We start from the raw sequence: 26,466 nt of genomic DNA, 5'->3' as shown, positions 1-26,466 counted from the left end.
ATTTCTCTCCCGAAATCTGAGATTATAAAATAATCCTAGGTTATTACCATACTCTTTCACATACAACCCTATGTTTTCTGTGACATAGTTAATTATTTTTACGAAGAAGAACCAAAAACTCCAAAATCTTCCACCAAAGCAATTTCTATTAAGAAACACCTTTTAAAACAGTATTGACAGCTGAATGTCAATTTTGAAGGTAATCTGGCATATGAAAGTACTTTTAGTGCGTCATGCCAATTTTTTATTGCCCAAAATTTAAGAGAATGATAAAGGTGACATTTGGCTTCAATAGGATATACGTGTCACAATGTTAACCTTATATTCGTTATTTTGTGCATTGTTATTGTAGCAGAATAACATTCTCCATACATGTGAGAGGATGGGTGTTTATCGGCTTACAGCTGGCTGTTATTTGAATGAAATCCTGCATCTTTCTAATAAGAAAAACTATCGAAATATGTTCATGCGCCTCATTATAAGTGCATTACCCTGTATCACATGTGATTTAAGAAAATTTGGATACAGAACAAAATGAATAAACGAGAATAAAACATACAAAGTAGAATAACCTGGTGTGTAAGCTTGAATGTTTCGTCCACTTAGTCAAATCCCAAAAGAAAAATTATAATTAGGCTACTGTTTATACGTGGTGCTGTTAGTAGAGTGTTTGTAAATTTTGTCACACGAGAAGAAGTTTAACGGTGGAGATGGCGACGGCCAAAATATCTTTATTCACCCCTAAAAATTACGAGTACGATTGTACTCGCAAGTGCCGTTGTGTAGATCATGGAAACCGGATTACTGCAGCATTAACTAAACGTTCAATAGATGATGATCAGCTTGGAGCATTTATAGCTAAGACATGCGCTAACTACATGGATATTGTAGATGATTTGGTAGAAACAGTTTTTAATTATTTTTTCTATGTAATTTTTAAACACTTGTACGCATCCTATAGGGTCGGTCTGCTGTACATTTGGCAGCATCGGTGAATCGTTATGCGATATTGGAGTGGTTGCTTAATCAGGTATGTTTGGCATTGTGTTTGCAGCGCATGTTATTATTTGTGTATTTCCAGGGAGCCATTATTAACAGCCGCGATTATGAGTCGGGCAGCAGCGCACTACATCGCGCTATCTATTACGGTTGCATCGACTGCGCAGTGTTGCTCTTACGTTATGGTGCTAGTTCGGAATTACTAGATGAGGACACGCGTTGTGCTCTGCAGAATGTTTGTCGAGCACTTGATTTTCCCAAATATGCGAGTGTGTAAGTGATTTTACTATTTATTGATGAGAGTAAAAGATGAATTGTTCCGTAACAATAACTTATTAGTTCTCTATATGATTTTGAAAAGTTTCATAAATCAGATTTAAATTTATTTTCAATTGCAGACCAAGCAGAAACGAAATCTTAGTTTGGGGTACAAATAAAAATTACAACCTAGGCACTGGCAATGCAGAACCAACTAACACTCCACAATCGGTAGACTTTTTTCGTAAGGAACACATTTCAATTGATTCTGTAGCTCTAGGCGCTTATCATAGTCTCTTTTTGGATAAGAAGGGATTGCTTTACGCGGTAGGGCACGGAGAGGGTGGTCGTTTAGGTACATTTAATACACATTTATGCTCATGCATGTAAGTAGTTATTGCGAATTTATTTTAATGAACGTTTTATTTGGCTTTTACAGGTACTGGTGGTGAGCATAGCTTAGCAACACCAAAAAAACTTAAAGTTCCAATAAAAAACGTTGGAGAGAAATTAATATGTATAAGCGCTTCCCGAAAACATTCATTATTGTTGACAAATCGTTCCACCGTATTTGCATGTGGGTTGAATGAAGACAAACAGTTAGGCGTTCGTGATGCTGGCGATAAACTGTCTAGTTTTCGGGAAGTGATAACATTGCGAGATTTGAATGTTTCAGATCTATTACGTGTAATTGCTAGAGACTATCACTCAATTGCCTACTCGGATAAATGTATTTACATGTGGGGTACAAACCATGGCCAAATGAACTTAGATGACGGTATAAAGACTGTGCCTATTCCAAAGCAAGTTAGTATAATTCGAATTTTAATATTTTTCTAAATAAATATCCACCAATTTTCAGATAAAATTGCCACCAAAAACCACTATCGATTTCGTGGATGGAAATAATTACGGAACTGTTGTTTACACCAAAGATGCCAATATTTTGTTGTTCTTCAATGGCAAAATGCGATCAATCAAACCACCAAAGTAAATGTTGTTAAATATAAAAAATGTTTTACTGAATCCTACTGTTGACCAATGTTTTTTAGCCAGTTCCTTATTCTTGTCACATAATAAGTTTTTAAATATGTTTGAAACCTATTCTTAATACTTTACACCATTTTTTAACACTATTTTCCTGCATATTTTTATTAAAGTTTTGAGGCGTTGAAGAGCATATCCGTTGTTGGTGGTGACGTATCAAAATCTGGTAAAGGGACAGCTACCGCTTTGAAGCTGCTTATGTTAACACAAACCAATGTAATTTTTTTCTGGTATGAAATGACCCAACACTTTTACAGGTATATATATAATATGGTATGAAATGAGAAGTTTCAGTCGCATGCAATCTTTTTATTCTTTTAGGTGCAACTTTTCGCATATTCGCATCTCACAAATAGATAAAATTTTCTACAAAGCTAATCAAGTGTTCATACTGTCGCAAGGTGATGTCTATAAAGGCAAATGCCAGCAGGTGCCGGTGCCGACGTATATGACAAAAAAGGAAAATCAAAAACATCCTTCATCTACGGCCAATATTTGGAGTAGTTGCGATCAAAATAGAACGGAAGTGTCCAAGGATCACATGATTCGTATCGAGTTGCAAAGAATCTCTAGTATCGATCGAGCCGTTGATATACTCTGTGATGACGATTTCACATCATTTGCTGTATTACAGGAGTCGCATCTGAAATATTTTAAAACGCCCAATTTGACGCCAGAAAAATATAGTTTTAAGAAACTCTACAATGAAATGGACGAATTTGATGCCATACATGATGTAGTATTTCATGTCGATAGCGAGACATACGCTGCGCATAAACTGTTTGTATATGCTCGAGCACCTGGCCTACGAGACATTCTAAAGACATATGATGAGAAACATATCTACTTAAATTTAAAACTTATGACAGGAAAGATGTTCGAACTGATGCTTAAGCACATTTACACGAATCAATTTCCAAATGAAAATGGTAAGCGGGGCAGATGTATTTCACTTCAATTGAGAATTTTGTGAAAAATAATGGATATACAAGCTTTTTGTACTTCATAATGTGATATTGCAGATTTGGACAATATTCAGCATAGTTTAGGTCCTGACTGTCCAGCCGAACGTATTGACGTTTGCCGTTTGTTCCTACATTTTGTAGAAAAGTTTAAAATAAAAAATTTGGCCGATTTTTTGCAAAGGTTTGTTAGAAAATTCAAGTAGCATATTTACTACGGCATTAATTAATTAACTCTACCATTCATAGCGTTTTACGGCAGTCTCCTTTCCACTTGCCTCAAATGAAGGATGTATCTAAGTACCGTTTTAACCGCTTATATCATAGTGATTTTCCGGAACTCTACGATGTGAAAATCATTTGTGGGGACGATGTTGTTATACCAGCACATAAATGTATTCTAGTAGCGCGTCTTGAATACTTTAACATGATGTTTACGCACACATGGGCCGAACAGAGCAGCATCAATTTGAGCACCATACCGCCAGAGTATATGCGCCCCATTGTGGAGTTCTTATACAGCTCTGATGTGGAGAACTTTCGAAAGCAAAATTTTACAGAAACTTTTTTGTACAATATGATTGTGTATTGCGATCAATTCTTTATAGAACGCTTGCGCAAGGTTTGCGAAATTCTGATATTGGATAAGATAACCATACGCAAGTGTGGAGAAATGCTGGACTTTGCACACATGTATAATTGTGATATTTTGAAGAAGGGATGCTTAGAATTCATTTGCCAAAATTTGGCACGAGTATTGAATTGCAAAAGTTTGGATATGTGTGAACCAGAGGCGCTCAAGTGCATAAACGAACAGTACAGAAAAATGTTTGAGGATGTCTTTGATTATCGCATGATAACACCAGATTCAGACGCTGTTGATGATGAATTATTAAAGAGCTTTGTGGATGATTTTCGGGTTGATCTAAGTTATCGTATGAATGAAGACGAAGTGAGTTATGTATTATTTATGTTTTTGTTATTAATTAATATTATAACATGGAAGGCATTCGGCAAAACAATATTTTTCTCACTTACAATTTTAAACATTTCTTTTAAATTAATGCTATTTTTTTCTCCTATCTGAAATTTTCAGGAAGTCTTAATGAAAACATCAGCCAAGTTAAAGTTAAAGGAGAACAGAAACAATATGAATGCAAAACGGCAATATGAGCTTGACGCAATATCCTCAATGCTGGAGTCAATAAATACAAATGAAAAAAATGTTAAAGTAACTCAAGACACTCAATCGAAAGTGACGAAAGAAGCTGCAGAGGTTGCAGAAAAACTACAAGCGGAGGCGCGTACTTGGATGAAAGTGGCCGATAAAAAAGATCAAAAGAAGCGACAAGCTCTCGATCATTCGCTTAAAATTAACGAAATATTAAAAGGAGAAGATAAGCCAACGGTTGAACTATTGCCATTAACAAAGACAACTTTCGATACAATGGCAGCTATCGCAAAGTCTCCTAAAACATCTGAGGCGGCGTTACCAGAGGAGGAAGCTGCTCGAACACCAGTGAAAGGATACAGTTTGAATTTAGCAGACTTTACTCCTCCGTCTCGTGAGAAGCTTTCACAGAAACAGCGTAAACGACTCACTTCGGAATCAACTACATCATGGCGTGCCTCTTCAACAACGGATAGCAAACCCGTCAATGTACCAGCTCCACAAACGAACGCCTGGGGAGTTTCATCACAGACTTCACCGAACGCATGCTCAGTGTCTCCGCCGACGGGCAGCATTGGTGATACGAGCTCTTTCGCAAATATGATGCGAAGGGGCGGGAGCAGTGCGCCGAATAACGCAGATAATAGTTTTTCACGAATTCTAGCTGACGAACGAAAACAGCGGGATTATTATGAGCGCATGCGCAGCAAATCACTAGCACTGACGCAAATTGAAGAATTGGCAATATTAGAGTTACGTGAGTTTTACAATGTGGAAAATGTGACGGATGAGGATATAACTATCGAAAGAAGGTCGTTGCCTACGACTATGAATTTCGCCGTCTGGCAACGTCATTGAAATGGTAAGGGTTGGTAAAATGTGAAGTAGGCAAATCTGCTCTAAGCAGGATTTTTAGTGAGCTAAAATAACGATAACAACAACAACAAAAGTAATAACGGCTTGCTGGCTGAGCGAACATTATATATTTTTTTAATCAATTACGCTTCTTTATTTTTATTTAATGATTTTGGACAAATGATGTTTTCTACATAGATACATAGGCACATATTTGATATGTAAAAATTACATATAAACATTTCTAATAAATAACTCAATCAAACAAACAATATTTTAAGTTAAATAAATTAATTATAAGCATATACATGTACATAAACGTTCTTAAACACACAGCAAAGTACCGTTATGAGGCATTTAAGACTACTTAACAACTTTTTAAGTAATACATTTCTGAACCAAAACCACCATAGCTGTTAAACTGCTAAACAAGTAATTAAACCGGCATAAAAAAAGAAACAACAATAAAAATTTAAATATAAAAAATTAAAACAAAAAAATATTTTCTTTATGAATTAAAAGCATTCTTTGCGGAATGCAAAACCATACTGATCGCATTTGTAGCGCAGCGTTTTGCCAAGTTGTGGTGGACCACAATAGAAAATCGTGACTTTGCCCTTCTTCTGCGCCAACAGCTGTTTGAAAACTTTATCCCAATTTGGGCGGCCTGCATTTGTGCGCGTTTTAAGGCCAGTGATGAGATCTCGTTTGCCCTGAAACACAAGGAAGGTATGATTAAAGAATAAATTACTGAAAAATCTTAAAGTATGCATCATAACTACCTTTTCATGCAGTAAATCCAAAGCCAATTGCAATCCGACCGCCTTCATATCGGTACGCTGTAGTGCACTTGTTATGTACATATGCATATCGAGAAATCTGAAATAATTCTTTTGACATACTTGTTTTTTATGCATTCAAAATTTAAATGTTACCTCTCCATCGGGCCGCCCAATTCGGCCTGTTCGATTTCCAGTTGTGATAACAAATTAACGAACCACTCGAATGAGCGTTGATCGCGGTTGATCCAGAAAAAATCTACCTTTCGCAGATTCATCACCGTCTTCGGTATATCACTTGCCCATTCAAAATGACAACGGGGGCAGGTGTGTCGCGCCTTCCAGTAGCGATGCATTATTGATTGTAAAATGGAAGCGAACGGTGTAACGCCAATACCAGTGCCGATAAGGACAGCATGCTGAGCGCTAAATATATGACTCGACGGCGCACCGTATGGGCCATCGATAAAAATCTATACAAAACGAAAAATATAAATAAATAACGAATGTTTTAAATGCATATATGCTTTATGCAGCATATTTGGTAAACAAGTGTTCAAATCCCAAACCTCTAGTACGCCTGCATCTAGTGTAACCTTGCTACCAGAGTTAGTTTTGCCATGTAGGGGAAGACTGCCATTGCTACCGCGATTTTTGATGGATGTCGAAAGGGAACGCAAGAATGTCGGTCTGCGAAAACGACCAACTTTAGTGCGTGGTGATGGATCCTTTTAATGGAAATTCGAAACATGATTTTTGAATTCAATTTATCAATTCATAGCCAATTAGAAATTTAGAATGTTTGCATTTACATAAGTTCATATTAAAGTAGTAGTGTACTTATATAAAGCACAAAAATATTTTGGAATGCAGTGTATTTATGAAAAATGTTAGCCCGATTCTGTATTTATAAATAAAAATGGTAGTTAGACTAGGTATTAGAGCAGGAATTAGTGCGAGTAAATTAATAAATTTTACTGTGCGGAAGAATTATAAGACATCGGGCAAAATTCGTGAAGTAAACATAATTTCAAGTATACACAAGCTAGAATTAGCAATTGAAGTTTTTTCTAAAACCGGTGGTTTGCAAATTAAATTAATTAAAAACTGTTAAAAATTTATGAATTTAAGTAATTTCCAGCAAAGTAATTTTACTTCCACGAATTCCGCTTTAAAAAATGGATGTATTTATAGATGAAATATGAAATAACTAAGGTAACCTGTTTCGGACCGAAAAAAAAAAAACTAAAAAACAACATAATGGGATGAGGCCTCCAAGTATTTTGATATTTCCACTAGTAATATTTTGGGCATCATCAAGACGCACGCCACAAATAGGAGGAGGAGCTCGGCCAAACACCCAAAAAGGGTGTACGCGCCAATTATATATACATACACATATATATATTTCGAAAAATTCCAAGTAGTGGGTCCTACTCACAGCTTTTTTATTTGAAAAGAAGAAAAAAAAAATCATGGACTCCTAATTCTGTGAATGCTTTTTTGTTTGTAAAAGTTACAATTACAAGTACAAATACTCTTTCCATTAAAAGCAGGTGAAAATATTTTTTTAGAATGTACTCTGTTGAAAATTTCATTTGGCATATCTGAATTACCAAAAATTTCTTGCTAGATTTCAAGGCTATACAAGGGGAGTCACCCGAGAAAAACTTACACACACATGCATTTTGTGTTAGCAAGATGAGGGTTACTATTTACATTTCTGGCCTGACAATGGAAAAATGAACACTGTCTGCAAGCGGCTTTTCTTTGTTTCTCGAAAATTCTCCATGATGACCAATACACTGTTACATTCGTTTGAACCAATTTTCGAAGCAATTAGTCCAGTCGCATTTTCAGTAAGTTTTATAAATTGTGTGGGACCACACGGGAGTACACCTTTTTTACCACAAGGTGATCATGCAAAATCTTATTGATGCTCGTCACACTAGTGCCCATAGCCCCAATCTCTTGGTATATGACATAACGATCTTGCCCAATCATTCCGCGCACATCATCGATATTTCCTGGCACAACAAGTTATTTTCCCGGAATTCGTTGGTGAGCGAAGAGCTACCACGAGAGAATTCATTTTACCGGGATTTTGCGGTGCTAAAGGATGGTGCTTGCTTGCTGTATAATGATTTTAGTTCGTCGATGCATTCTTGTCTTGTTAATACATGTTGAAAATTGTGAAAAACAAAATTTTCACAGTCTAGTTTCATTTTTTGACGTGATAACGTCTTATAATTCGATTTAGCCGGCTGCACGCACGAAAAAATGTGTCGTTACCTTGCTCATTAGTGTTACCTTGCTCATTTGTCGTTACCTTGCGCATTTGTCGTTACCTTGCTCATTTGTCGTCACCTTGCTCATTGCCGTTACCTTGAATGAACTGCAAGCGAAAGCGCGGAGCGAACAAAGCAAACAAAGCAAACGAACGGCAACGTTCGACATCTTGCTCTCTCCTACTTAATTGAGCGTATATATGTATGTACATATATGCGCATATGTACATATATAAATTCACTTATTTGTATTTGCATATGCCTTCTTATTGATTATTATTAATTTGATTTACTTGAAGAATTTAAAATAAAACCAAGTTTGTTAATAATACCTGTTGTTTTAATGTTATTATTATTAATTGTTTTATTATATATGAAGGAAAAAATGTATGGTAATATTTACCACATACCTTATAAAATATGTTGTATAGTAATATATGTACAATATATAAACATGCATATGCATATACAATTTCGCGCAATTTTCAAAAAGCATAAATCTATATGTAAAGATGCATACAAATCATATGGACATATCAAATATACGAATCTATTTCGTAGGCAAGCAAATGTAAGCTAATGTGCTTGAACTGCAAGCGAGAGCGCGGAACGAACGACAAAGAGCACAATCGGCCCCCGCGTTCGGCAACGTTCGACATCTGGCTCTGTCCTACTTGAGTGAGCATATATATGTATGTATATGCGCATTTGTATATAAATTCACATACTTGTATTTGCATATGCCTTCTTCCTGTGTGCATGGTAATGAACCAATTCTCTGTTGAGAATAAACGATGATAGGAAAAATAGGAAATGAAAGGGAGTGTTTCAAGTGTAATGTGTCTTGAGAAAGTCAAATCGATGATGATGCCTCTAAGTGTTGTTGACTTATTAACGTCTGATGCACAATCGAAATTGAAGATATCTTTCATGAATTGGATAAATGTTTCGTCATTTTTCACGTTTGTGTAAATGTAACTTGACCTATTCCATTGCAATTCCATTTACCTCCTCCTCTATATCCATACAAAATATCTATCAAACAAATAAAATTAAAATTTTGTTTTGAAAATTGCAACCTTTCCAGCAATATTTTCTCATGACGTTGTCACGTTAAACTATCGTCAGTAAACCGACTTTAGAGACAACCTCTTTTTTTACCTAAATAACATTTTAAAGCCGCTGTAAACAAGTAAAAGGCTTACATATCAAAATGCTGAAGGTGTTTATGGTAAAATATGTCAATTTTTTTTGATGTCAAATGGCGCCTGAAAATACTAGAAGTGCTCAAGGCCAGAAATATAAATAGTAACCCTTGTATGGCAGTTTGAGTGTCAAAATTTCAATCATAATGTAAACAAAAAATAAAAAATACCGATTCCTTTGACATTCAAACCATCAAATGGCAAGGCTAAAACAAATAACAAAGAATAAACAAATAAGCTGCACCACTTGTGTGAATTCGCCTTGTTAGATTTCTTTATTTAAATAAATTTTCTGAAACCTTGGCAAGGCGAATCTATTAAAGGTGGTGTAGGTAAATCAGCTGATTTGTTTTTTTTCTTTTGATGGGTCCATGTGGCTGTCAGCAAAGAATAAAACAAGGCGAATTGATGTTTTGTTTTCTACTTCGCCAATACCTTGCCGTATAAGCATTGTTGTTGGCCTAGTGCCTTTAATAATTGTGCCTTGAACCTTGACATTTTAAAATTGACATTTCTAAAAAATACAAAATACTCTAACGTCTGATATGCATTTCGATTGAACAAGAATTCACTCTTTATTCCGATTCAGTGTTGCCTTTGAATTGCCGCAATGCAAGGAATTGATTCGATTATACTTGGAATTAAAAAAACCTCAAAAAGGGGAGGAACGGTATATCAAAACGATACTAAACAAAATTTTACCCAATTGGAATACATAATAGGTCTAAAAAGGTTAAACCAAACAGCTGTCGGCGGGTTTCGGTTTTTGGACAATGAATAGAATTCTGACCGCATAGTGATACATCTCAACACATGTGTAATATACTTACAGTCAGTTTAATAGAAGCGTGACCGCCATAACTTAGAAAATATTTGACCAAATTGATTATAAAAAACTGCATTGTATCAATTTATAATATAATTTTTATTGAGTGCAATATATTGTATACAATGTATAGTCACCACCATTAGCTATAATGGCTTCATATCTTCGACCCATACTTTGTGTTTATTTCTGCGCAAGTTGTGGAAGTAATCGGCTCCAAATCAGTCGAATTCGCATTGATAACTGTTTGACCCTCCATGTATGTTTTCCTTTGAGGTTTTGCCTAACTTAACCCAATCATTTTCAATAGAGTTGGCATCAGGAGACTGTGAGGGCCAATCCAACATTTCAATCCCATTTTATTGTTTACAATCAACATACCTTCGGCTTCTATCTTGGAATCGTCGTTTTTTTTTTTAAATCCAAGTTTGGATAGTTCTTCCAAACATCTTCGCAGCTGACAACAATAACGCTTTTTGGTATATTTTATTAAACACAAATAAATGGTTAAATTCTTTTTCAGAGAAGCAGTCCGAAGGATGAACTTTAACTGTATGTTTAACAGTGGAGGTTGTCAATTAACAGGAGTACACCAGGACCGGCGTATGCAACTATTTGCACAAAAGGAATATTAATCCATGAATATTACGTCCTGAATTTATCTACGCCCATGCAAGTCTTTTTTCAATGTACTCCGGAATTCGAGGTATTTTGAACGTAAAAAATCTCGAAACGTGGCTTTGGATTCATTAACAGCACTTTTCTTTAAAATTGCTTTAGCTTCACGCAATGAAAAGTTGGCTTTGTCACAAACAAATCAATGATCCTCCGATCTTGCTATGGATAAGTATTTGTTTTTTTCCTCGACCGGTATACCATTGCCCGAATTTATTGATGAATTTTTTCGACTTCTTCAAATATTTTGCTGCAGATACATATGACATTTTTGCACTTTTAGGGTGTTTACATAGGATCACTGCTTCAAATCATTTTCCATGCGCGAAACTCAGTTTCCAGTTTCCAAAACAAACTTTCTCATAAAACTAACAAATTGCGCAACGCGTATTGCGAAAAGGATAAGCCTATTTTGCAGCATTTACATGAGTTCCGTTAGATAAAGGAACTCTAGTTTGAACTTTGCCGGTCACGCTTCTATTAGACAGACTGTACTTATGTATATACATATAAGTACTACATAATAGAGCTGTTAATTGAATTTGACTTTGTTTTTACTTACATCTAAAGGCTTGGATACACTTGAATTGGAAATTACAATGGTCGTATCGGCAGGCTTATCGACTCCGTTACCTAGATGAAAATTATAAATAGATAAACTTACATACATACTTATGTGCAAATTTGTACTATATATAAAAGTGTCCCTTACTTTGATTATCAGTTATTATATTTTAGGCTCATCCAAAGGACTTTGAAATAATTGAAAACTGTATCGATACTAAATTAAATTTTTAACGATTCCGAAACCAATTCGTAAGTAGGTGGATCAAAAATATAATTGTACACATTTATACATTTATATTTTTAATGCTGAAGGGTCTAGCCTCGAAAATTTGTAAACAAAATTTTCGAATTTCTGAGATTCTTTGGAGTATGTGACCTTTAGCACATAGTATCGTATCAAAGGCGTGATAATAGCCGGTTTTGATTTACCGCTTCTCTGCTCCCCAGTGAATCCCGCTGCTCATATAACGAAATTTTTTTAATTGAAAGCAACAACAATTTAGCGATGATCAAGCGACTTTGTACATATGTGACCAAAAAACAAAAATTTGTTTACAACAAATTAAGAACATCAACAGGTAACCAATATCGAACGCGATCGAACAAGTGGAAGCTTCGTACGAAAAAACTATGCAGCCGCCAATTTGGCCGTAAATTATTTTGAAAAACATAATAAATAAGAAATTTGATTTGTTCAAAAAAAAAAAACTCCGCACTCTCAATATGCTTACTATATGTACACATGGTAGAAAAAGTCTGCGTTCACCCACTGTTATAAAGTATTAAAATAATTTAACGTGTTTATCTTAAAACTCTCAGTTATTTCTTTTCACTTATTTCAAAGAAAATTATTCATAGAGGTTATGAACAAAATTTTTTGGAGTTTGAGCTGCGTCATGTTCAGATAACGGGATTGTAGTACAGTTACTTAAATAGGCTAAGCAGAAAAAGTGTGCGTTCATTTCGAATAGTGACGATTATTTGCATGGCAATTACGTTAAATTAAATTTTAAATCATTCATGTAGTTGACGCGGTTAAGAACAAATCTAAAGAGGGAAAAATTGATATTAGAAATACATTTTTTGTTACTATGGACCAAAGGCGAAAAGAAATAGATATTGGTGAAAGGAAAATCATTGTAAGCTTGTGGCAAAATAGTATGAGCTATCGGGAAATCGCGAAAATTGCTGGGAGGCAATACTCCTCGGTCCAAAGAGTGATAAACAACTTCAAGCAAACGAATTGTTTGGAGTCTAAGCCTCGTTCTGGGCGTCCAAAAAAACTGACGGAAAGAGAAGAACGCAACATAACTATTCTTGTGAATTCTAATCCACGACTAACAGCAAGCCGAATTTCAAAAGACATAGAAGTAAAATACCAAAAGAAAGTACATCCAGATACAGTAAGAAAAATTCGAAAAAGAATCGGATTTCACGGCAGAGTGGCCCGAAAAAACCCCTTCATATCGCGAGTAAATCGACTTAAGCGGATCGCTTTCGCCAAGGAATACGTAAACAAGCCACCTGAGTTTTGGAATAGTGTGATTTTTTCAGATGAGGGCAAGTTTGCATTTTCGGGATAAAAAGTCGTAAAATTATTTGGAGGAAAAACGGAACGGCACTTGGAAAGCAAAATCTGGTACCTACGGTAAAGCATGGGGGAGGAGGTGCCATGATATGGGGGTGAGTCGATAATGAACAGACATGATTATCTCGATATTTTAAAAACGAATTTGTGAGAAAGTGCAATCAAACTGGGACTCGGTGAAAGATTTGTTTTCCAACAGGACAACGACCCTAAACACACAGCAGGGATTGTTAGGTTGTGGTTGTTGTATAATGTTCCAAAACAACTTCGCACACCCCCACAATCACCTGACCTTAACCCCATTGAGCACTTATGGGACATTCTAGAAAAAAAAAATACGAGAGCGTACAATAACTAGCAAGGAAATGCTTAAGAACGCGCTTAAAGAGGAATGGGAACCCATAAGTCCAGAAATAACAGCCAACCTAGTTGGATCAATGAAAAGACGCCTCCTAGAAGTCATAAAAAGCCGGGGATATCCAACTAGCTATTAATTTTAAAACATTTCTATGATCTTAAGCCTTTATTTTATTATTATTGAAGTGAACGCAAACTTTTTCCGTTCAGTTTGAATGGCCTTTTTAATTTTATGTGATCTCATTTTAAATTTGATTTTGTTATTGGTAGCGAAATATGTGTGATAGTTACGTTTAAGTGAACTTAATAAAACTCATTAAAAAAAATTTCTGAAATATTTATTGTTTTGAACTTTTTCTAATGCAAAGAATATTTGCATAGGTGAACGCAGACTTTTTCTACTATGTGTATATATTCATATCGAATTATTTGTTTTGCGGCGAATTGGACACGGATTGACACCATCTGATTAACGTGAAATACCTACACTCTAGTTACCGTTGGAAAAACGCCATATTCTAACAACCCAAAATACTGAGAAAATCACTTTTAAAATATTTAAATTTACTACAATATTATATTGCTTCCTAAGTAAAAGGATGGTTCCATGTGTAGAAGTCCACGCAAGTGGGGAAAGTTACTGATCGCCATTCATCTGGGAGTGGCCAGGACGATTCTTCTACATATGGTCCAAGCAGCTCACAACGTCCGGGATTAGCCCACGTATCCTCTGGTTAGCTTCCGAACACCCGTTCGGGAGTGAGCTATCGTGAGAAGGCGAAGCATCCCAGCATAGCTGGTTGTGCGCTGGGTTTGGGACCCGCCACTTAAAAAGCCCCCCCCAATGAAAACAGCAACAAAGCCTCGGATGAGAACTTCCAACACTGATGACGACCCCTGCAAACGAAATAAGGAATACGATTTGAGGGCATGCACCTGGAATGTCCGGCCCCTTAATGGGGAAGGTGCCTCTGCCCGGCTGGTTGATGTCCTCGTGAGAGTAAAGGCTGACATCACTGCCATCCAAGAGATGCGATGGACGGGGCAAGGTAAGAAAAACATAGGACCTTGCGACGTCTACTACAGCTGCCATGTAAAGGAGCGCAAATTCGGTGTCGGATTTGTTGTGGGAGAGAGACTTCGTCGCCAAGTACTGTCGTTCACTCCGGTGGACGAGCGTCTCGCAATAATCCGCATCAAAGCGCGATTTTTTAACATCTCGCTAATTTGCGCCCACGCCCCGACGGAAGAGAAGGACGATGCGACCAAGGATTCTTTCTATGAGCGCTTGGAACGTTCCTATGAGCGCTGCCCCCGCCACGACATAAAAATCGTGCTTGGCGACTTCAACGCCAGGGTGGGCAAGGAGGGAATTTTTGGTCCCACAGTCGCAAAATTCAGCCTGCACAACGAAACATCCGGTAACGGACAGAGGCTGATCGACTTCGCCGGGGCCCGAAACATGGTAGTCTGCAGCACCAGATTCCAGCATAAAAAGATACACCAAGCTACCTGGCTGTCTCCTGATCGAAAAACGCGAAACCAGATCGATCATGTTGTGATAGATGGAAGACACGCTTCTAGTGTATTAGATGTACGTACGATCCGAGGAGCCAACATCGACTCGGATCATTACCTTGTTGCAGCCAAACTGCGCACACGCCTCTGTGTAGCAAAAAACGTACATCTACCTACGCAAAGAATGTTCGACATCGAAAAGCTGCAATCACAACAGACAGCCAGAAGATTCGCCACTCGACTCTCACTCCTGCTCTCGGAGAGCACTGCCCAACACACCGGCATGCGCGAGCAATGGAGCAACATTTCTCGTTCCCTACGTACTGCCGCCGAAGAAGAAATCGGATTCCGGCGAGCCCGAAAAAACAATTGGTACGACGAGGAATGTCATGCTGCCGCCGAAAGAAAAGATGCCGCCTATAGAGCCACGCTGCGATCGGGCGCAACGCGAGTCATGTGGGATCGCTACAGAGAGCTGAAAAACGAAGAGAGACGTATTATCCGACAGAAGAAACGAGAGGCCGAAATACGTGAGGAGCTTGAGATGCTGGCCAATAGGAACAACGCCCGAAAATTCTACCAGAAAGTTCGGCGGCTTACAGAAGGTTTTAAGACCGGGGCGTTTTCCTGTAAGAACAAAGACGGCGATCTGGTGACTGACGTACAGAGCAATCTTAAATTATGGAGGGAACACTTCTCGAACCTGTTAAACAGTGACAGCTGCGCATGTCACCGAGGATGTGAAGATCCCGGTACCCCAATCGTTGATGACGGACTTATCGTTCCGTTACCCGACCATGACGAGGTGAGAATAGCAATATCACGACTAAAGAACAACAAAGCGGCGGGCGCCGACGGACTGCCGGCTGAGCTATTCAAACATGGCGGCGAGGAGCTGGTAAGGTGCATGCATCAGCTCCTATGCAAAATATGGTCGGATGAAAGCATGCCTGCCGATTGGAATTTAAGTGTGATCTGTCCAATCCATAAGAATGGCGACCCTGCAATTTGTCCCAATTACCGCGGGATTAGTCTTCTAAATATCGCCTATAAGGTTCTATCGAACGTATTGAGTGAAAGGCTGAAGCCCACCATCAACCAACTGATTGGACCTTACCAGTGTGGCTTCAGACCTGGAAAGTCTACCATCGACCAAATATTCACAATACGCCAAATCTTGGAAAAGACCCATGAAAGGAGAATCGACACACATCATCTTCTCGTCGACTTCAAAGCTGCATTCGACAGTACGGAAAGGAGTTACCTGTATGCCGCTATGTCTGAATTTGGTATCCCCGCAAAACTAATACGGCTATGTAAGATGACGTTGCTCAACACCAGCAGCGCTGTCAGAATTGGGAAGGACCTCTCCGAGCCGTTTGATACCAAACGAGGTTTCAGACAGGGTGACTCGCTGTCGTGTGACTTCTTTAAACTGATGTTGGAGAGCATCGTACGAGCCGCAGAACTTAATCGCTCAGGCACAATATTTTATAAGAGCGTACAATTGTTGGCGTATGCCGATGATATTGATATCATCGGCCTTAACAACCGCGCTGTTAGTTCTGCCTTCTCCAAACTGGATAAAGAGGCAAAGCGAATGGGTTTGGTGGTGAACGAGGACAAAACGAAGTACCTCCTGTCTTCAAACAAACAGTCGGCGCACTCGCGTATCGGCACTCACGTCACTGTAGACAGTTATAATTTCGATGTTGTAAAAGACTTCGTTTATTTAGGAACCAGCATTAACACCGATAACAATGTCAGCCTTGAAATCCAACGTAGAATCTCTCTTGCTAACAAGTGCTACTTTGGACTAAGTAGGCAACTGAGCAGTAAAGTCCTCTCTCGACGAACAAAACTAACACTCTACAAGACTCTCATCATGCCCGTCCTAACGTATGGCGCAGAAGCGTGGACGATGACAACACCCGATGAAGCGACGCTTAGAGTGTTCGAGAGAAAGATTCTGCGTAAGATTTTTGGACCTTTGCACGTTGGCAACGGCGAATATCGCAGACGATGGAACGATGAGCTGTATGAGCTTTACGGCGACATAGACATAGCGCAGCGAATAAAGATCCAGCCGCTTCGTTGGCTGGGTCATGTCGTCCGAATGGATACAAACGCTCTGGCTTTGAAAGTATTCGATGCGGTACCAGCTGTTGGTAGCAGAGGAAGAGGAAGGCCTCCTCTGCGTTGGAAAGATCAGGTGGAGAGGGACTTGGCTTCACTTGGTGTGTCCAATTGGCGCCGGTTAGCACGAGAAAGAAACGAATGGCGCGCTTTGTTAAGCTCGGCCAAAATCGCGTAAGCGGTTATCGCGCCAATTAAGAAGAAGAAGTAAAAATACAAATCTGTTTTCTTCTCTTTCCCCCAAATTTAGTTCTACGTTACCGGAATGACCCGGATTTATATCTGGTCATGGTCTACATATATCTGGTTAGCAGCAACGTTTACGGGAATGTTTATGTTGTTATGACAACGACATATTTTCTTTTAATGAGATACCGTTAATAGATACTGCTCTGAAATACCTGTATAGCAAGTTGACCTGGTGGATATCGTTGAATACTTTAGTAAATAAAATTTTCGAATTCTGATTCCTGCAAACGAGCGCATAATTATCGCCTCATATAAGGAACACCCTCATTTGTTTACATATATATATATGTACATTAGGGCGCCTCTCCAACAAAAGTTGCGGTTTTTCGCTCGGAATTATAGATTTATTATATTTTAAGACTCCCACCAACATATTTTGGAAAATATTAAGATTTACGTGAGCTGGGCCGATTTGAAATAACATCCAAAAATCTTGTTATTTTAATTAAATTGATAAAAGCCTTAAACATTTTCATGCAGGCATCTTAAGTTTAAACCCTTCTATTATTTGACGCAATTTTTTGGAAAAGTGTTTTTAAAAATTAATTTTATTTATAAGAAATCTTAAAATTTTAACGAAATATTTTAGGAGTCGTATAGTACATATAATTAAAATTCCGAAAATAGCAGAAATATAATAAATTTTAAATTTCCAATCGGTTTTTTTGTATGGAGCGTAATGCACCCTAACGTACATACAATATATTTATTATTACCCTAAAAATTGATTAATTTTACAAATTTATTCGTACCTTTTCCTTCTTCCAGCTCCTTAAATGTGTCCGTCTTACCTGTTATGAAAGAAAATGCAAATATTAACCAATAAAATATCGCTCTATTGTAAAATTACAATATAAAAACGATGAAACCTGAATTTTTACTAGCCAGTAAGCATTTCGATGAAACTTTCTTCTACTAAAGGGGTTTTCAATTGGCGCGGGTCGATTTTGGCGCCCTGTGGTAGCCATTTTGTTTTGGTGACATCTGTCAAATCTTTTGTTTATTATTCAGTTGTTTATGCCGAATCATCATGGTAAGTTACACGATTGAACAGCACGTTCAAATGATAAAACTTTATTATCAAAATGGGTGTTCATCAACGCAAACGTTGCGCGCATTGCGCCCATTTTTCGGTAGACGTGGTGGCCCTTCAAATTTCTTATGGCCCATATTGAACCATATGGACCTAGACGACATATGGTTCCAGCAGGACGGCGCTACGCGCCACACAGCAAACGCAATTTTATTCCATTTCAACATCTACCCGCCCTTATTGAAAAACCCTTTTTATGAAACTTGAATATTGGTAATTCTTATTGACGCGCTTTGGCATGTTTTTCCTTTTTTATTTTTTTTTTCTTTATTTAACTTTCATAAGTTTTGAGGATTAATTGTATGGAGAAAATGCACAAGGACGCCAGCAACTTTCTTTTTTCCAAAAATCAAATTTGAATTAGTATAAATTTTGATTAAAAAGTTTCTTTGTACTTTTCGAGAGTGCTTTGGACTATTTTCAACAAATATTAACTTAATTAAAAATCCTTGAAGGGAAAACGTCGACGGAATTCGTGCAGTGCGCAGATTCAGAAGTTAATGCCATTTTTACTACGATACTAATACACGTCGAATTATCAGTAAACAGGTTTCTTCGAAATATGATACTTACCAGCTCGTATTTAGTAGGAGGCAATGGTTCATTGGTATTATAATTTTGCAGCAGAGTGTCATATTTTAAAATTAAACTATTTTACCTCCTGAATTTGTTGGGAAAACTGGCTCTGCTTCATCTAAACTGGGTGTTTTAAAAGCGATTATTGTCGGCTTGTTGCGCATGTATCGAAAACTCTGTGCAAGTGATTTATTTTGTGGGCTCAAGTACGCCAAACCAACGCTATGGAGTCGCGCTCGTCTGACTCGTGATTCATCAAATGAACGCTCTGATTCCGAACGTCCAAGCGCTCGTAAACTTAAAGAAACATAACGTTTCAAATATTAGTGTAAAAGACAAGTGTTGAATGTATGATTAAAGAAAATGCAAGGATACTGAATCATAGTATAATAAAGTAAACGTGAGCTAAAATGGTACTATTAAAATTCTGGAACTCGGAAACTAATTAATAAAGCTTGTCTTAAGTTTCGTGATCCCATGTTTCGATTTCATAGATTGATATTACTCACCCAATTACTCAGCTATATTTACTAAGGATTTTTGTATTACAATACAAAGATAACTTATCAGTGAGATTGACTTCGCGGCACGCTAAGCCTTGACAAAGGCCCAAGAAAAACTCGACACTCTTTTTTGATAAAGCTGCCTTTGACAGCATGAAAAGGAGCTGCCTATAAACCGCTAACTAAACATTTGTCTAAATTGACATTGATCGATTTTACCAGTTCCAACTAAGTTCGAAAGAACCTCTCTGAGCCGTTTGATACCAAACAAGGTTTTAGACAGAGTATTTAAATATTATTCTTCCCAAAATATTATTAGGAGTTTTCTCAGGTGAAACTTACTATATGCAAATTCAACGAGTGTGTTTTTTACTGAATGGTATACCTTCAGAAAATATTCGTAAAGTCCGGGCTGATTTGAGTTACTATAAAATTGTCGCACAGTGAAATCTAATGCGTAAACTGTTTTGGCACTTGATCAGTAAAATTCAATCTTGACAAACAAAAACCATATTTTATAAATAGAAAGAAAGCTCATTTGTGGGGTTTTTAATGGAAATAACATCGCGGCTCTTTTTTTCTAAATTACTGAAATATGTACAACCGTGATGATGAAGCTTTCATCTTTTGAAAAACTGAGGGCTATTTGTAAAAAGTTCCTGTTTTTGGGAATCGAGGGTGCAATTCCAGTTAACTAAAAAGCTTCAATGTTCAACTTCACATTTAAATTCTTATGCCGGTTGGTTCAATTGGCTTGGTTAAAGGTTGGTTACAAGGTGGTGCAAAATTACCCATCCTATTCTGCTTTTAAATAACTTTTTTACTAAATAAAAAATAATAATTTTGAGTGATGGAAATCTTTATTTTGACCTTTATGCGCTCCACAGCTGTCTAGTTCACAGGTGTCAAATATCTTGACGTACAACGCCATTTGAAAAAATTAAAAATCTTCCGATAGGGTGCTTAATTTTGCGCCACATTTGCATACATATATAAATAGGGATCTTAGTAGTAGTTATTTCCATGTATTGTAAGGTTTTTAAATGCTTTCTAACACTTACGCTTTGAGGCGCTCCTTCTTTTTGGTCTTGATTGCAATATCTGGCAGTGAGACACTCTTCTCAAGCGGCGGTTTACGCGAATTCAGTTTTTGCAAGCGTTTATCCACTGCCTGTTTCACTGGATCCGCACTATCGGCAACAAAAGCTTCATTCCAATGGCCGTTAACATCATTCTTTGTTGGCACATCCTTTCGGGAGAAAGTGCGTTGTAATGACTTTTTAATACTGCGTATGCGGTCTGTGGGTTTTGTCGAAGAGGCCTCGTTATCATCGTGAACGATAATGTTTTCAGTGGCCAATTTTGAAGGTACGTGAATGTTCCGTGCGGGTTTGAGCGGAACATTTTGCAATTGATTGATGCCTCTATTAGAAAGTAGCGCTGCATCGTGTGCACTCGGTTTGCTATGCAAGCGTGCAAGATTTTGAGCTAGGAAATCGATTTGTGGCGTTGGCGATGTTTTTGTCTCACTTTTATCAACTCGACGCACCAGCTCGGTTGGGATTGCATGACGATGTTGTATGATTTCGCCGTCTTGCAATTTTTGTTGTTCTCTTTCAAAATACCGATACAATCGATTGGTCCACTCGCCCACAGTGCGTATGTGTAGCCACATGTAATCTTCCTGTTCGGGCGCCGAACTAATGGTGAAAGGGTGCCATTCGTAGTTGGCAATAGCCGGGATATTAACAAAAACATAATCGCCAGGGCGGAAATTGAAATTGAATGGACGCTTGATGACTAAATGTATGACTTTTGAGGGTAAAAGTAAACCGGAACTGATGTAAGTTTTTCCATGTTCACTTTTCATCCAGACGAAACGTAATATACGTTCTACGATGTACACTAGTCCCGGTACCAAAAACCACTTCCAAAAGTTTGGACCGTGAAAGAGCAATAATATCCAAAACGGTATATACAACAGATGAGTCCAATAAAACACTTCGAAGGAACCCTTGCGTCTGACAAATGGCTGCGAGCAAATGAACATGATTAGCAAAATTATTAGTAGTGCCAAACCTGTGGGGTTGGCACAGCCTGGAATAAGGCCGAACAATCCCGGACGATCAGTCAGCAGCCATTCGCCTATTGTGTAGTGGCCGGCATTGATTTTGGGATCATTCACAACAATGATAGAGAAATTAAAAAGATGTGCAATGGTATGGATAAGACTCAAAATGGATACTACGATGCCCGTAAATTTGTGTAGGTAGATGTGGTTGTCCAAGGGTAGGTATGATGAGAGGCCCTGAGAACGTAGATATGTGAGTGAGTGCCGCAACATCAGCACCAATATCCAGGCACAGTTGAAATTAAGGCATTGTCCTGAAGGAGTGAAAATTATGAGTGTTTGTTTTTAATTTAGAAAAGAAGACTATCACATACGTATGCTATCATATGTATGCATTATATAGGGTGACCAGATAAAAACAAAAGGAAAATAAATTTCAATAAAACAACAAATTTGGGAGATATTAAATGTTTGCAATGACACAACATTCAAATGGCCACTTTCATTTCGATGACAGTGCTTCAAGCGGTCGGTTTTTGATGACATAGTCAAATATGTGCGACAATGTTGGCCCAAAAGATTAGCTTGTTCACGTAAACTAAGGACTTGAAGTAGTCCCAGAGAAAATAATCGAGGGTGTCAAGTCGCGTGACCACGACGCCCAATTTAGATGCCGCTCATCGTGAGTTGACCCATTTGCCAAATTTCTGCTACTACAACTTCGAGCATTGCGTCGATTGTAGGGCATGTACCGCCGCCTTGTGAGAACCACCACAGGTTGTTGAGCTCTGGCCTTAGAAAGTTGGTTAACATCATAGGATAGATCGAGGATCGTAACGGTAACGCTGTCTCCTTCCTCATTTCGAAAGAAAAAGGCCCAATGATGCCGCTATAACAACCGATATTGCATAATTCTTTGGATGCACTGATGCCTGGTCGAACACTAGTGGATTGTGTTCATTCCGATAATGTCGATTTTCTTTATTGACAAAGCCGCTGAGCCACAAAGGCTTTTCGTACAAGATTCGTGAAGATAATTTTTTAACCAAGCCTCGGATTCTTGTATTTTCAACTCAACCGGAATTTGGATAAAATTTTTCAATAATTTCCATACATTCGGCAATGATGAATGAATCAACCAATGCATGATGAAATTGCAAACCTTAATGGATTTTTTAACAGCTGCTGAAACATAACAATTACAAAAACTATCTTTGCTATCTGGTAATCCTTTATTATAGTCCATAAGTTCGTCAGTAATTATATGAGTGCATCATTTAACTGTCTTAATAGGTATTTTGTGGAATACGTAAAATAGTGTTATCTACAACTATACTCACCACATGCACGTGCAACAATTACAAATCCATTACTAGCTCGATATTGGATGGCACGTGATATGAAGAGGCACATATTTATGGCGATATAAATGAAGAGATACGAAACGTACGCTTGATTATTTTTCATGTAGGCCAGTGTGAGTTGATGTGGTAAGCCTCCACGCCAGTGCGGACATTTGGACTTTGGTTTAGGTGTTTCCTGAGTCATGGGCACTAGCCAACGATCTATGCTGCATATTGATGAAAACAATTTGAGATATTCAATTACTAAATACATAAGTTAAGAGTGCTGTCTCACGTTATACTGAGATTCTCTAATAAGCCGCCGTGTTTGCTTATCTGGTTCTTCAATGCTTCATAAGTGATTTCCCCACGATTATATGGATCTGCATCTTCGAACATGGCGGTTGTCAAATCTTCAATCTATGCATTAAAAAAACTCGAATCAGTGCCTCATTAAAAACAAGCGGTTGGTTACTTGCTTACTTGTTCTTCAGAGAATTCCATACCATTTTCCTCCATGCAAGCGCGTATCACATCATGCAACTCTTTGTGCTGTATCAAGCCGTCACCTTGGATTATAATATTCAGAATTAAGAATATTAAATATGTATTTATCGCGGAATCACTACAAAAATCGGTTACTCGGGATGTGCTATCAGAAAAAAAACAATTTTCCGTCAAAGGATTTTGCCAGAGAGGACAAAAAAACTAATATAGTATATATTTGAATATATTAATACCTCTCTTCCATAAAGCTGCTTCAAACAAACCAATGATCTTCTGATTTTGCTTTGGAGAGGTATATTTTTTGCTGCAGATGCACGTGATATCTTTGGACCTTTCGTATGTTTACATAGGAACATTGCTTCAACTCGTTCATTTTGTTAAAACAACGTACGCTTTCTAAATTTCTCACAAAACTAACAAATTGCACAACGCGTGTTGTGAAAAGGTTTCGCCTATTTAGCAGCATTTAATTTTTCGTATAACGGAACTCTAAGTTTGAATTATTTCGGTCACGCTTTTGTTAGACAGACTGCATTTAATTGGCGTTTACACTCTTTATTCGGTGCTTGCCTGAGCTCCTCCTTCTATTGGGGGGTGCCGCTTCATGTTGTTCCACAAATGGAGGGACCTGTAGTTTTAAGCTACGGAAAACCAACCGCCGAAGGCGAAACATCCTTCACTAAGCCACTTCGAGCTATTACGTATCGGCTCGCACAAGAGAGTTTTGGAGCACTCAAAAGATCGATTTAATGGGTCTTCCGCCTTATAGCCCTGTTTTGGCACCTTATGATTTATTTTTGTTCCCGAACATGAAAAATAAAATGCGGGGCAACGTTATGCGACGATTGAAGAAGCTGTTGAAGCCTTTAAAGAACCCGGTTTGAAGGTATCTACTTCAGAGTGGCAAAAGAGCTTTGAAAATTGGTTCAAGCGAATGCAAAAGAGTATTGACTTCCAAAATATAAAAGGCAACCTTCGAACGTGTGTCGGTGATTCGAAAGTTTATGTCTGAATTTTATTTCTGGAGAGGTCAAAGTTTTCATCCCTTAGCACATTCTTATGATAAATCGGTTGATTATTACACTTTAGATGTGTTGAGTAGTTCTATGTAAAACACAACGGGGAACATTTTTGTGGAATATTTTAACCCTCCAACTCCTCAATAGTTGAACATTCCTTGTCACTTTTGTGCGGAAAGGACAACAAATACTTCTAAGAGATATGCATGAAAATATAAGACAAAAATATTTGCCGTACATTTCTACTATTTCACTTAATATGCTCAAGCTCAAAATTCAACTTAAACCCCAGAAATAAGTCAAAACATATTTACATATTACATACATATGTACGTACATACATACATTGCATAGTGTAATGCTACAGAGTGTGCCAAACAACAATGTTGCAGAACGCAGGCCTGGCAGTTAAGCAGTAATTTTTCTTTCATTCTGCCTAATTTTTCAAAAAATATTTGCAAAAATGAAAATAAAAAAACTTCAAATGTGCGCACATAAAAATGGTTGGCACACTTCGTTTTATTAGACTATGCATAGTGAATTTTTGTTTTGATTTCGAAAGCGTGTATTGGAAAAATTGTTTTGATAACATTTTACGTACATTTTTTTGTCCCCTCTACCAAAATGCATTGCCAGAACCTTGTTATTTTGGAAAGAGTTTGACTTTATCGTTAATTTTATAAACTAACTGCTTTAAAGAATAATAAAAATGTCCACGACAGTAATAATTTAGGTTCTACATACCAGCACGTTTGCTATAGCTAATATACATACTTGTACACACATACATATGTATGTATACTCGCAAATGTACACTCACCATCGATGTCGTAGACTTTGAACAAAAAGCGTATTTTATCATCCGCTGACTGGCCGGAGAATTGATGAATGGCATCAATGAATTCTTGCAAAGATATCGAACCGGAGTTATCCTTGTCGAATATTTGAAAGACACGCTCAGTAAAAAATGGCTGCATTGAGCGATATTTGTGTACAAACAGCGATTCAACCAGACATTCACACAAAGGTAAATTCACGCCACGCCGTAAAGAAGACAACAAATAAAATAAAAAATAAAAAGTGTTAAATTTTCTTTGCAGAAAAGTGAAATATGCAGAGTTGTTGGTAATTCCTCACGTTTTTCGATGTTACAATTTTCTGGAACTCTTCACGGCGTATCTCCTGCTCATTACCCACAGTGCTGCGAAAGAGTTGCTCCAGACGCGCCAGAGAGCTCTTATCAAAACCGGTGCGTGGTCTAAGAAATGAAAGGCAAAAAAAGAAAAGATATTGGAATTGAATGCTAATAGTGACCGCTACCTTAAGCATAGACAAGTTTATGGGTAGGCGCAGACAGGCTGAAAAACTAACCAACAGACTGACATGAGGACCAATAGGCGAGCGGTTAGCACACAGGTGAAGAAAACATTTTCGGTTAGTTGTGTTTGAGCAATAAATTATAGATTAATTAAAGATTTCAAGTATTGGACGCTGACTGATTAATGGAGCAGCGAATCGTGTGCTTGCTGCACTTACGGCCTACGATACTAAAGTATAGTCGATGGGTCGGTCGGATGTGCAACGCGTACGAGTACCTACCACGATCATGTAACAGTATTGGTAATATGGAAATGAAAGCTGTGCGATTGTACGCACGAAGAGGTGCTGCTGCATTGCTGCAGCTCGAATGCTTGTACGTTTGCATTTGTGCTATTCTGGCGTGTTAATCGATTTGTTTGCAATTTGTAAGCGTTCAGCACGTACTACGTACTCGTACATTAAATTTAATGCCATCAGTATGTATGTATGTATGTATTTGCGTGCGAGTATGCAATAGAAATGGGTCCGTATGCGCCACCGGTTTTGTTTAGTTC

General features: G+C 37.8%; 2 protein-coding genes across 8 annotated transcripts in view; one reads left to right on the top strand and one right to left on the bottom strand.

Moving 5' to 3' along the window:
* The first annotated feature begins 528 nt into the window (after positions 1-528).
* On the top strand, positions 529-5,757 carry LOC128865645 (inhibitor of Bruton tyrosine kinase). The gene is made up of 11 exons (XM_054105877.1): positions 529-899; positions 962-1,030; positions 1,082-1,272; positions 1,398-1,612; positions 1,697-2,064; positions 2,120-2,247; positions 2,418-2,561; positions 2,626-3,233; positions 3,327-3,450; positions 3,516-4,218; positions 4,363-5,757. The coding sequence occupies exons 1-11, from the start codon at positions 711-713 to the stop codon at positions 5,293-5,295; spliced, it is 3,672 nt and encodes a 1,223-aa protein (XP_053961852.1). The 5' UTR covers positions 529-710; the 3' UTR covers positions 5,296-5,757.
* LOC128865644 (uncharacterized) overlaps positions 5,423-26,466 on the bottom strand; it is a 47,642-nt gene continuing 26,598 nt past the window's right edge. For 5 of the 7 annotated variants that reach the window (XM_054105872.1, XM_054105873.1, XM_054105871.1 and 2 more), the window contains 13 exons: positions 25,730-25,850; positions 25,413-25,563; positions 23,550-23,635; positions 23,362-23,486; positions 23,064-23,293; positions 20,714-22,037; positions 19,232-19,446; positions 18,233-18,271; positions 11,628-11,698; positions 6,641-6,799; positions 6,228-6,544; positions 6,075-6,171; positions 5,423-6,005 (listed from right to left, as the gene is read on the bottom strand). In XM_054105872.1, the coding sequence (XP_053961847.1) occupies positions 5,808-6,005; positions 6,075-6,171; positions 6,228-6,544; positions 6,641-6,799; positions 11,628-11,698; positions 18,233-18,271; positions 19,232-19,446; positions 20,714-22,037; positions 23,064-23,293; positions 23,362-23,486; positions 23,550-23,635; positions 25,413-25,563; positions 25,730-25,850 (3,133 nt within the window). In that variant the 3' untranslated portion in view covers positions 5,423-5,807. Of the gene's footprint in view, positions 6,006-6,074; positions 6,172-6,227; positions 6,545-6,640; positions 6,800-11,627; positions 11,699-18,232; positions 18,272-19,231; positions 19,447-20,713; positions 22,038-23,063; positions 23,294-23,361; positions 23,487-23,549; positions 23,636-25,412; positions 25,564-25,729; positions 25,851-26,466 lie in introns of those variants that run through there. The other 2 variants (XM_054105876.1, XR_008454885.1) reach the window with 2 other exon arrangements.

This window comes from Anastrepha ludens, chromosome 6, assembly GCF_028408465.1.
Source record: "Anastrepha ludens isolate Willacy chromosome 6, idAnaLude1.1, whole genome shotgun sequence".
In the NCBI taxonomy this organism is placed as follows: Eukaryota; Metazoa; Arthropoda; class Insecta; order Diptera; family Tephritidae; genus Anastrepha; species Anastrepha ludens.
The sequence above is the reverse complement of the archived record's forward strand: the minus strand, read 5'-3'. Positions and strand labels throughout refer to the sequence as shown.

What these genes read in the sequence shown, in the direction of transcription:
- LOC128865645 (XM_054105877.1), top strand. Translation starts at nt 711, where the DNA reads ATGGCGACGGCCAAAATATCTTTATTCACCCCTAAAAATTACGAGTAC. An exon ending in CGGAGAGGGTGGTCGTTTAG is followed by an intron (nt 1,613 to 1,696) that starts GTACATTTAATA and finishes TGGCTTTTACAG; the next exon opens with GTACTGGTGGTGAGCATAGC. An exon ending in ATGACCCAACACTTTTACAG is followed by an intron (nt 2,562 to 2,625) that starts GTATATATATAA and finishes TTATTCTTTTAG; the next exon opens with GTGCAACTTTTCGCATATTC.